Source organism: Cibotium barometz, chromosome 4 (assembly GCF_041138505.1).
Source record: "Cibotium barometz isolate CiBa-2024 chromosome 4, ASM4113850v1, whole genome shotgun sequence".
In the NCBI taxonomy this organism is placed as follows: Eukaryota; Viridiplantae; Streptophyta; class Polypodiopsida; order Cyatheales; family Cibotiaceae; genus Cibotium; species Cibotium barometz.
The window spans coordinates 5642575-5655052 of NC_141049.1; the positions used below are offsets into that span (position 1 = coordinate 5642575).

At 40.6% G+C, this 12478-nt stretch overlaps 1 protein-coding gene and 1 long non-coding RNA gene across 2 annotated transcripts in view; one reads left to right on the forward strand and one right to left on the reverse strand.

The window, feature by feature from the left end:
• LOC147638824 (uncharacterized) overlaps positions 1–558 on the reverse strand; it is a 35219-nt gene extending 34661 nt beyond the window's left edge. The window contains exon 1 of the long non-coding RNA XR_015263794.1: positions 448–558. This is a non-coding gene — a long non-coding RNA (uncharacterized LOC147638824). The remainder of the gene's footprint in view (positions 1–447) is intronic.
• LOC147638825 (uncharacterized) overlaps positions 1–1430 on the forward strand; it is a 35137-nt gene extending 33707 nt beyond the window's left edge. Inside the window, exons 5-7 of the mRNA XM_086784869.1 lie at positions 43–178; positions 850–942; positions 1018–1430. Of these exons, the coding sequence (XP_086640995.1) occupies positions 43–178; positions 850–942; positions 1018–1260 (472 nt within the window). The 3' untranslated portion in view covers positions 1261–1430. The remainder of the gene's footprint in view (positions 1–42; positions 179–849; positions 943–1017) is intronic.
• The last annotated feature ends 11048 nt before the right edge of the window (positions 1431–12478 follow it).

The following is a 12478-nucleotide window of genomic DNA, read 5'->3' on the forward strand; positions in this document are numbered from 1 at the left end:
CGCATATATATTGTTTATTCTGTACATCTATTGCCCTGACAGACAGGCTGAGGAGTTTGTGAACACTTTTGAACCAACCTACTTACTTTTGGAGCAACGCATTGGAGAAGCTTCAAATGTGGTATCAGGATCTGGTGGGGTTGTAAGACTGCTGAAATGCTTTCCTGAAGATTGGCATGTAAGTTGCAAGCCTAAGCTATAATTTTTTTGTTGATATCAAGTAGTGTTGAAAAACATTATCAGTACCATATTGATGGTACACCTTTTTGTTACTTTTCAGGCTTGGACAAACAATCAACTTTAAAATATACTTCTTAAGAAAGTGAAAATCATGGTTTGTGATAATAATGGCATGCAGCTTGCGGTGCTTGTGTAGTTTTTATCTTGTGCCTGTGTGTAACACCACCTATATACAGTGTAAATGATATTGTTTATGTAAAGCAGTACCTTAGAAATCCAGCCTTCTGATTCAGCATCTTAAGTATGGGTATAGTGGGTCCTGGTCTTGTTTTTTCGTAACTTGGGTTATGGCTCCTTCTCTGTTCTAGTTGTATACCTACAAGACAGACTTGTAAACTCTTGAAATGTGGGGAAGCATTTTTTGCCTTTTCATTTCGGTATTGAAATAACAGAACTCATCATTGGTCATATATAAGAATGGGGAAGGCACATTCTTTGACACTACAAGTAACTAGAAAGCTTTGCGGCTGGAAATTGTAGCCCCGGAAAATGCTTTGGGGGGAGGGGGGAACCACGAGTTTTTTCTTTTATGAAACGTATTTCAAATGAGGGTGAGGCTAACAGTGTGAATCCAGCTTCCTTACTCTCTTCTTGGATCTTTTGCTGAAGGTATACCTGATGGCTTCGGATGGAACAAGTGACTTGATAGGGCTGCAGTCTCAGCAGCCTACTTACAAGGAGCTAGAGAAGCTTGTTAGTGAGGTATGTTTTTGCCACAAGCAACATGTACTAGAACGGTGTGGTAGTTCTGGCTTACTGGTTGGCACGGCTGTGCAGGCTAGGAAGAGCATCCCGTGGAGGGCTGCCCCGCGAATGCTTGGGGGTTCTGAGCCGGCACCCCCTCCACTACCCAGGGCTTTGTCAGAGCCTCTCTCTGCTCATGAGATCGATGGAATGGATAAAGCAGAGTTGCGGAGGGCTCTTATGGCCTTGAACATCCCAAGCTCCGGAAAATTAGAGACTCTTCGTGAAAGGCTCAAGGAAGCCCAGCAGCAAAAAAGTGCGAGAGCCTCTGTGTAGGAGGGATGATCCAATGTGCTGCAGACATCAAATTATTTGTCCAAAACTGTGACATTGAAGAGTTGGATTTCTATGCATTTGTCTGTGTGCCTTCTGTACCGTAGGATTTCCACTCATCACGATTCCAGGATGAAAAATGAAAAATGGTAATAACTTTCCTCTTAGAAAAAGCCACAAAGGAGCGGTGTATATGTTGAAAAGTTAACTAATACCTTTTCCTTTCAACAAAATGTGCATAGGACTCGCGAGGCCAAGTGTCTTGTCTTCGTACTCTGGGTTCAAGTCCATAAATCGTTTGTTCTTTTATGAGACGTGAGTTGTCTCTATCGCTTGGTCTACCTCCCTTGGTTGGAAGAGAATTTCTCCCAAGGCAGACAATTGTGACGTGGATCTTTTTCTAGCCTTTTATATATATATATATATATATATATATTGGTCACATTAGCCTTTGCACATGTCTATTTGGCTACATTCGAGAGGGTCCCTTTGTGAACTTGGGCCATTTGGCTACAGGATATGTAAAAACTCTAGGCCCTACAAGGCACAAGGCAAATGCTAAATCTTGATTTTTCTTTTTTGGGATGCATAAGGAGAAGGGGAGCTAGCGTGAGTTCAAAACTCACCCCCTCTCACCCCATGTGGGGTGTGGAGAACCTCCTTGCAAAATGAGTGTGCGCGCATTGACTAACATCACTTGGTCAAGATTTGAGACATGTGAGTGCTCTCTTCGACAAACACGTGCCTATGATGTATAGTTGTCTAGCACCATCTTGTTAAACAAGATCGAGATTCTAGGGAGGAGGCAAGGCGATTGTTGGGGCGCGAACCATTGTAATGACCAAGTTAAGAGAGATCCTACTCTAAAGATCATGAGCTCTTGGACAAAGAGTTTTCTTTTTTGTTTGAGAAAGACACACAATCTAGTTCCAATCCTTGGCTTGAAAGTTTTGTTACATCTATGCAATGCTTCATGGCATATAAGCTAATCTTCTCTTTTCCCTTAATAACTAGAAAAGCCTTTAGGAACAAAGCCTAGTCGAGTTAGATTATCTTTCATCATCACAGATTTTCTACTATATGAAGATTCCCAGAGATCTTTTCATAAATCAAATCTACTAGGGTTAAAGAGGGTGGGGGATATGATAGTGGTCATTCATGAAAAGTTAGTCTAGGTACCCGTTTAGTGTGAGGCTACCTAAATTTGTAGTAGGAGGGGCAAGAGACAAAATAGTCTCTCTTATTTAAGGCTATTAATAACCACTTTGTTGATCATTTATAAGTTAGTCCATTAGTGATGGCCTTCTTGATGAAACAAATGGAATTTTTCAGTAATGATCTTGAAACTATGAAGCAAAGTTGTAGGGGGAAAACACCATACATGGAATAACTCTTTTGTAAGCATGATACATCAAGACTTTCCACACCAATATACCACATGACAAAGGAATATCAAGTTGTATAAGACTTGAAAAATATAGTGACCCAAGGGAGAAATTCCCAATGCAACTTGCTACAACTAGAATAATTAACTACTTTCAAGGATCAACTTTAGGTAGACATTCATTTAACCCAAATGGGGTTTATAAACATGGATTAATATATACTACTATCTCACCTTTTACAAACCTAGACCACTCGTACATAACACAACAAAATTGATCTAAATGTATTTGAAGAAACATACGCCTAGAAAGGAATGTAAAATGGAATGGCATAAACATAGCATTTGACTTGCTCCTTCCTATACAAATTTCTTCTCATTATTCCCTTCTTACATGTGTTTTGCTCATGGTTGAGCATGTGCTAGTTTTGACTATCTAGAATAGATAGAGATGCTCTCTAATCGTGCTCAAACCCTCAAGTGTGATCTATTATTAGTGACTTTTATGTCAACTTTTACTTTGGTGTGCAATTATGTTTGAAAATAAGTTGTGTGTCCATTGATTCAGTATAATTTTGTTGGTTAAAAGTAGTTTGCAAATCACCACTCGGGACAAGGGAGTCTAGATGTACACATTCAAATCCTTGAGAAAAAATGTACACCATCCAAGTGTTTTATCTCAATAGGTTGAACTTCGTTGTTATTAAAGTCAAGGTAGCAGTACACACATGGATACAACAAGCAAGGAAAGAGAGATGTGATAAGGTCACTTACACTCACTCACAAGAGTGTGTACATATGCTTGGGGGAGAAAAAACCTTCTAAAGAAGAAAAAAGTACACCGGCCCATTATTAGCTTACGCCCACACATCACTACCATATAAAAGCTAATGATGTGAGCATGTATAAGGATCATGTAGCTAATCAATCCCCAAATGGTAATAAGTTCAAAGCTTTGCAAAAAGCTTCAAAATTCTCTCATGAGAGAGCCTTTGGAAACATATTTGCCACATTGTTATGTGTAGAGACATAAGCCAGGCTAATCTCTCTTGCAATGAGCCTCTCCTTGGCATAATGATAATACACCTCAATGTGCTTTGTGCGAGCATGAAACATTGAGTTCCTCACAATGCAGTTAATACACTCTAATTGTCAATGAAGATGGAGGTGGAGGACTATTGTCTAATACCAAGATCTGCCAAAAGACAGATGAGCAATACACGCTCCACATTGCTGTAAAAGCTATCTTGTACTGAGCTTCAAAGCTCGAAGTGGCAACTATCGGTTGCTTCTTTGCTGAGCCATGATATACATGAATTACCAAGATGAAAGAAAAAGCCACTACTACTGGATACTCAACTGCCATAACATCTAGCCTAATTAGAAATTAGAATCACTGAAAGCATGCAACTGAATATCACCTCCCTTAGCATAGAATAGACCAAGGGACTGAGTGCCCTGTAAGTCTGTAAATATCACCTCCCTTTAGCATAGAATGGACCAAGGGTCTGAATGCCTTGTACGTATACTAACTTCTAACATATTGTGAGCGAGACGCTAGGCAAGAATAACTTCCAAGCATGAAAGTTCAAGATGACCAAATTCCTTATGGGAAAAGGATATTCGGAGTTCATCTCATAGGTGATGAAAAGGATCCATAGATTGTTGAAGAAAATACAACCCCAGAGCAAAAGTGCAGGCATATAAAGCATGACATAAAAGAGCCAAACAGGTGTTGTAATGGTTGTTTGTCAGTGTGATAAACTCTATGATTGCGCATAGGATGCATAAATGCCTAAGTAAGCTTAGGACACCTTGGTGAAGATGTACAACACAAACACCTAAGCTTAGAAGATACAACTAAAGCAACATAATGTGACCAAAGGAAAACTGAGTATAAATGATTACTCGATGAAGGTTTAAAGGGCTTGCATATACCCTTGCTTCTATTGGATCACCAGTAAATGTGAAGGTACAGTTTCAATGACCTTGAATGATCTTGGCAAAGAATATAGCCGGTTTCAAATCTCTCTCCTCATCCATGATGAAGAGATGAATATTAGGGGGAGGGTTCATCCTCTGGAAATACAAATGAGCATGCCTTCTACTCAGATACAGGTAGTTTGTTACATTCATTAATGATCACACAAGGAAAGTGAGTTTATTTCAGAAAAAAGTGAGGTGTTTTCTCACTTTCAAAGGTCTAAAGCCTTGGTTAAGAAGGAAAAAGACATGTAAATAAAATGCCTGAGATCACATGGTGGAGGAGAGTATTTTTCCACAAATTTTAGTGATTTTTTGAGAAAGAAGGAAATCAAAAAACATTCACATGTAGATACATTATGCCTAACAAAATAGCATTGTAGAAAGAAAAAATAGGCACATTGTAGAAGTGGCATATGCCTTGATGTCTGAAAAGAATATGCCAGATTATTTTTAAGCAAAAGCAGCAACTTATGTTTACATTATAAATAGAACCCCCACACTGCAGAAGGTGTTCATGGGATGATGCTTGAACAAAATTTTATAGGCACAAAATTTTACATTATGAATAGGACCGTCACTAGAGTAGTTCGTGGTATTGAAGTTTACAAGCATAAAACTAGACATGTCTCACTTGAAAGTCTTTGGATATATTACATATGTGCATGTTCTCGCCGAAGTAAGAACAAAGTTAGATCTAAAGGCAGAGGAATGCATCTTCATTGTTGGTTATGCTTTGGGGCAGAAAGGTTCTAGATGTTATAACCTAACCACTTGTGAGATGTGAGTAAGCAAAGATGTCTTTGATGAGATGAGTAGCTGGTATACACTAGTGAGAAGGCAACATAAGATACAGATATACATAAGAAGTAATAATGTTGCCCACATGTAGAACAAAAATCGTAGGGGCTTAGTGGACCTGGAGAGTCCCATATAAGAGTGGATCCAATGTTAGTCCATGGTCAAGGAGATTGAGAACAGGTGTAGGTACACATATATTAGACAAATGGACGGAAAAGGTAGATCAACCTTTTATGCTTAATCTATAGGCAAGTCACTCATATGTGGATGGTGACTCTAGTGGCTCCAAGAAGAGCCTTGATGAGGATCTTGGCATTCCATTAGTGGTGGTTACTCTTGGTTCAAGGAGAACTAGGGTTGTTTGGAGGACACTAGGCAGTGATCTAGATGTACACAGGTTTACGAAGGTTAGATACCCTGTTGACAGGTTGAGATATAATGGATATACAACCCATCATTATTCTTACATGGTTTTTTTTTTTAAGTTGGAGCCCACTTATTTTGAGCAGGCACTTGGAAATTAAAGATGGGAAGATGCCATGGATGAGGAGATGGCAGCATTGGATGGGAGTTAGTGTCTTTGCCTAAGAAAAAGAAGGAAATTGGATATAAATGGATGTATAAGTTCAAGCATAAGTGAGATGGATCAGTGAGGAGCAGGTATAAGGCAAGATTGGTTACCACCAAGGGTTATGGGCAGACCTATGGCATTGACTATGAGGAGGCACTCAACTCAGTTGTAAGAATGGCAACCATGAGAGATTGGCTGCCAAGGGTTATGGATCAGTGAGAGGAGAAGATATAAGGCAAGATTAGTTGCCAAGGGTTATGGACAGACCTATTGCATCAACTATGTGAGGAGACACTCAGCTGAGCTGCAAGAATGGCAACCGTGAGAACTGTAATTGCTATGGCTGTAGTGAGTTGGTCTTTACATCAGATGGATGTAAAGAACGCTTTCTTCCATGGTGATTTGCAAAAGAATTATATATAATGCAGTCCCACTAGGTTATGAGAGTGATGCACACCGAGATTTTGTGTGTAGGTTATGCAAAGCCTTGTATGGCTTAAAGCAGGCACTACCCAGAGTATGGTTAAACAAGATCGGGGAGTATCTTGTCACCATCGGATTTTAAATATCCAATGCAAATTTTCACTTTATGTCAACTATTAGTCATTTATGTAGATGACTTGATTATCACTATGGTGGTAGTGATACTAACATACATGATGTCATGATGCTTTTGAAGCAGTAGTTTGAGATAAAGGATTTGGTTAGCTACGGTATTTCTTAGGTATAGAGATGTGAGATCACCTCATGGTATTTTGTTGTTACAGAGACAGTATGGCTTTGACATGTTATCAAAGTATGCTATAATAGGCTATAAGCCTATTTCAATATCATTGGAGCAGAACACAAAGCTTTCCATAGAAATATGTGAGCTTTGGAGGACCCCACTATGTACAAGCGCATAGTGGGTAGCTTGATCTACATGACCATTACTAGGCCAGATTTGAGCTATGCGGTTGGACTTGTGAGTTAGTTTATGCAAGGCTCCACAAAGCCACACCACTTGGATGTGGCCAGATGGATTCTTAGGTACACAGGGATTTCATTCACGTGATCACGTTAACCGCGAAGTGGTAATAACACTAGTTAATAACACTCTCACACACTTGTTAATATCATAGATATTCACACAACCGGGAGAAACTTGCTATCCCGATTTTCCCGGCGGGCTACTAGCTTGGCCCGGCGGGCCACTGTTTAGCCCGGCGGGTTACTTATCTAGCCCGGCGGGCCCCGGGGCCTTTTTTTTGCGCCAAAAACTTGGCTGTTTTGGAGGGACCTATATAAAGGGTTTCCCCTCACTTCCAAATGTGCTTTACCAAAGCACTTGGGTGGCTCACCTCAGGCTAAAAGACACAAGAGGTGAGTATAAATATTCTGGATTTTTGTTTGAAGCTTGTTAATAATATTTTGTATTTTATAAGATTTTGATTGTAAATGGTTTATCGTATTTGTTACGTGGACTAGCAATGTCTCCTCTTGGGTGGTCTACTCGAGTGCCAATTGGTCTGGGTAGGAGCTTCCCTAGAGGAGGGTATAGGTGGTGAGATGTTCGGGACATCATCTCTATCTAGGGATGGATTGCCTCAAATGCATCTCACCAAACGTTTGGTTTCTTTAGGTCGACTAGCAATACCTCCTCTTGGGTGGTCTACTCGAGTGCCATTTGGTCTGGGTAGAAGCTTCTCTAGAGGAGGATATAGGTGGTGAGATGTTCGGGACATCATCTCTATTTAGGGATGGATTGTCTCAAATGCATCTCACCAAACGTTTGGTTTCTTTAGGTCGACTAGCAATACCTCCTCTTGGGTGGTCTACTCGAGTGCCATTTGGTCTGGGTAGGAGCTTCTCTAGAGGAGGATATAGGTGGTGAGACGTTCGGGACATCATCTCTATTTAGGGATGGATTGCCTCAAATGCATCTCACTAAACGTTCGGTTGCATTGGCAAGAAGTGGGTTTTAGACTTTATAATTGCATATTTTAGTTTTACTCAGGCTGTTTTGGATCTCAAATCTTGCATGATTGTTGTTTAGGTGTTACAATGGTTGCTTCTAATTGCGGCACATCAACCCAACGAAGCAACAGACCATTAGAAACTAGTGGAGTTTCCTTGCAACGAGATATGACAGCACAAACTTTGAATGTTGCGTCTCAAAGTGGCAAGAGGAGGAGCGGAGGAAAATCACCGGGACCTGAATGGCAATTTGCTTCCAATCTTTCTAGATTTGTCGAATGGAAGTGTAATTTTTGTGGCTTGGTAAAATCTGGGGGTGCTCCCAGAATAAGGGAGCATTTGCTTGGCACTAGCACAAAAAATCCCGGAGGTAAATGCAAGGGTGCAGGAGCTGATGATGCTGCAAAGCGCCTTAGAGCTTTGATAAGTAAACAAGCATCACAAAACAAGAGGCCCAATCTCTGTGCAAGAAATCACCAATCGCCAAATTTGGCAGCATCAAGTGGAGGGATCTCCAACCAAGGAGTGACTCCAACACATACTACTTGCCAAAATGACACCCAAGGTCCAGATGTCTCAATACCGATGGATGCATCTCCTGAGTTTCAGGTGGGTATGTCTCGTACCAGACAAACTAATCTAGTTGACAGCTTTCGTGCCACTGCTTTAGAGGATGCTCAACTTGCTTTAGCGAAAGCGATCTTCTTTACTGGTTCTTCATTGTCTATGGTCACGAAAGATTCATGGAAGATGGCTTGGAAGAAGATTGGAGAATATGGACCTGGGTTTTGTCCACCAACTTATCACCACATGCGAAATCAATTACTTGACAAGTGCTATGACAACACACGGGAAAGCGTTCAAAGACTCATAATTGACACCACAAATCAGTCTGGATGCACAATTGTCAGTGATGGTTGGTCGAATGCCCAAAGACGTCCATTGATAAATGTAATGTTGGTATGTCCTCGTGGGGAATGCTTTATCAAAGCTGTTGATAGCTCCGGGGAAATTAAATCTGGTCAATTTATCGCCGATATCATTGGTGATGCTATCGACCAAGTTGGGTCTGAAAATGTGCTTCAAGTGATTATGGATAATGCAGCTAATTGTCGAGCAGCAGGTCGTATGTTGGAATCTCGATTTTCCAATATCTATACATTTGGTTGTAACACTCATAGCCTTAACTTGGTGTTACAAGATTGGTACAAAAATGCTGATACAGAGTGGTTCAAGGAGATTATCGATAGTGCAAGTAAGATTGTCAAATTTGTGCTCAAACGGCAACGTGTTTTAGATATGTATCGTCAACGCATGGAAACTATGCTAAAGTTGCCTTGTGAAACTAGATTTTGCACTAATTTTTATATGCTTCAATCTCTCCTAAGAAATAGGAATGCAGTCATGGAAACCTTTGTGTGTGCTGGCTTCTCTGAGTGGGAGGCTGACCAGTCCGAAAAGGTTAAAGAAAAGGTGAGGTACATGCGATCTTTGATATCGGATCGTAGTTTATGGGAGGAAGCAGCAGATTGTTATCATGTTATGATGCCAGTTATGCTTGCTTTGCGCCAGTTGGATTCTAGATTGCCAAATATCGGGAAGGTTTGGATGGCGTGGTGGTCCATTCAAGAAAGCCTCGCAAACCCAGAGGAGCCCACTAAAACTGTTGTCAAGCATTGGAGTCCTCCATTCACCAGAGCAAGGAGAAATATCTTGGCCAAGTATGTAAGCGCTCGGTGGGTAGGAGCACATAGTCCATTGCATAGTGTTGCATATTGTCTTGACCCAGAATACTGGCATATGGACGTGAATGCCCTAGATGAGGAGGTAATCGATGATTTCTATGATGTTGTGGAGCGATTTTATGAAGATCCAGATGAGCAAGCAACAGCGGTAATTGAGCTAACCAAGTATAAATTGAAAGAAGGTAGATTTGCCTTGGAGTTTGTGCAAAAGCTTGCTAAGGAACAGCCTGCTTGGAAATGGTGGATGTTGAATGGGGGAAGTGTTCCAACTTTGCGACGCTTAGCTGTGAGAGTGCTTGCGCAATGTGCGTCAAATTCTAGTTCTGAACGTAATTGGAGCAGTTACAAGTATGTGCATTCTATTAGCAGAAATCGTTTATTGAGTGATAGAGCTGAGAAGTTGGTGTATATGTATTGTAATGATAAATTGGTGAAGTCAATTGAGTCAGATGATTACAACGAAGAGATGCCTAAGTGGACATATGACATTACTCAGGATGAGTATGATGCAGAAGAGAATGGAGATGTAGAGCCTAATGTCCCACATACGAGCGATAACTTGTGCTTTATTGAAGAGATAGAAGAAAACTTGCAACCCAATTTTGGTGTTAGTAAAGCCACCCGCAGACGCTCCTCACGTTTGATGTAATCATGTTAGTTTTGACACACTCCAATGTAATCCGTCTTGCAACAACTGGATATCAAACATGTTGGTGAACATTTTAGAGAGAATGGTTTTTAGTCATGTCATGTTAAACTTAGAATACGAAATCATGTTAGTTTTGACACACTCCAATGTAATCCGTCTTGCAACAACTGGATATCAAACATGTTGGTGATCAATTTAGAGAGTATGGTTTTTAGTCATGTCATGTTAAACTTAGAATACGAAATCATGTTAGTTTTGAGACACTCCAAAGTAATCCGTCTTGCAACAACTGGATATCAAACATGTTAGTGTCAATTTAGAGAGAATGGTTTTTAGTCATGTCATGTTAAACTTAGAATACGAAATCATGTTAGTTTTGACACACTCCAATGTAATCCGTCTTGCAACAACTGGATATCAAACATGTTGGTGATCAATTTAGAGAGTATGGTTTTTAGTCATGTCATGTTAAACTTAGAATACGAAATCATGTTAGTTTTGAGACACTCCAAAGTAATCCGTCTTGCAACAACTGGATATCAAACATGTTAGTGTCAATTTAGAGAGTATGGTTTTTAGTCATGTCATGTTAAACTTAGAATATGAAATCATGTTAGTTTTGACACACTCCAAAGTAATCTGTGTGCATGTGTTTGTGTGTGTGCGAGAGAGAGAGAGAGAGAGAGAGAGAGAGAGAGAGAGAGATAGAGAGAGAGCATTGGAAATCTTTTGAACAAAGTTGCCGAATCTTGTTAAATTCCAGGGTTGCATTTAAGAGAGAGATAAGTTTAAATGCGGCTCTAACTCGTCCATGTGTCGTGCATTGGTCAACCGATCATAGTCGGCACCCAATTTAAAACATATATACAAATTTTTGTGAAATTCTTTGCCGCACAAAGCACACGTAGTACTGTTGACCATGTGTTGCAAAAGACAGGTCAAGTGGTACATGTGCCCACATGGGACAGTGTAGTGGCCAGACCATGAGTGAAAGAAACTATAACAAATAGGGCATGGTCCGCCACTTTCGTGCCCATGTAGAGGTGGTTGCTCCAAACTATTCAGGTGTTCAAATGCCGTCATAGGAGAGTTTGCATGGCCTTGCTCCTCCATTTGCGTTATGCGTCTCTTCAAGAGCTTGTTCTCTCTTAGTATATCTCTAGCGCTTGAACTTTCAGGTGCTTGCCCGCGCTCTGGTGCTGCTTCCGTCTGTTGAGGGCCTTGGGTGCCTCTAATTGGGTTGATTTGAGTTTGAAGCTCATCAACCGTGTGATGAACTTCCATTGAGGCTCCAAGAATGGCCAGTTGCAACTCATCTCGAGGCATAGTGATTGACTCACTCCGAATGTCTTCCACATGTAGATGAGGAGGTCGAGAGCTAAAGTCTACAACTGAATTCTGCACAAATTGTGCATATAGCATTTTAGCAAACCAGAGGGGACAGTCACCGTGATGCATGGGTTGGGCCATGACATCCACAAAAATGCGCTCCGCATGCTCGATAATTAAAGGAACACTACATTGTGTTAGCTTCAAGCGCCCTTTTTTTATGGCATCATTGGAGACGTCAAGCCAGATGCTCTTGACCATCTCTTTGGACACATTCTTATTTACTTGGGCATACTGTAATCCATGGGCCGGTGCCCATTTGGAGGTGCGTCCGGCAATACGTGCCGCATCATTCACAGTGCCAGTGCCCGAGATTTGCTTTAAGCGTTCAAATGCCTTCTTTGCGGCTTCATTATTATCAGCCATCTGAGAAAAAGTATGTATACACTTTAAGTTTATAGAATCAATGTTAATTTAGGAATAGCTTTAAAGTTATTTTCAGATGTTAGGTATAAGTTTATAAAATCAATGTTTATTTACTGCAAACTTGTTATTTTCAAATACTCAGAGAGAGAGAGAGAGAGAGAGAGAGAGAGAGAGAGAGAGAGAGAGAGAGAGAGAGAGAGAGAGAGAGAGAGAGAGAGAGAGAGAATTGGGATCAAAATAATATTTAACAATTGGGACCAAAATAGTGTCAGTCGATTAAAGGCAGGTCATGGAATAGATAGCCAACCAAAACATATCATTTACAAGAGGCTTTAAAATAAGTGTGGTGTCATCTCAGATAGTGGACGTAAGCATGC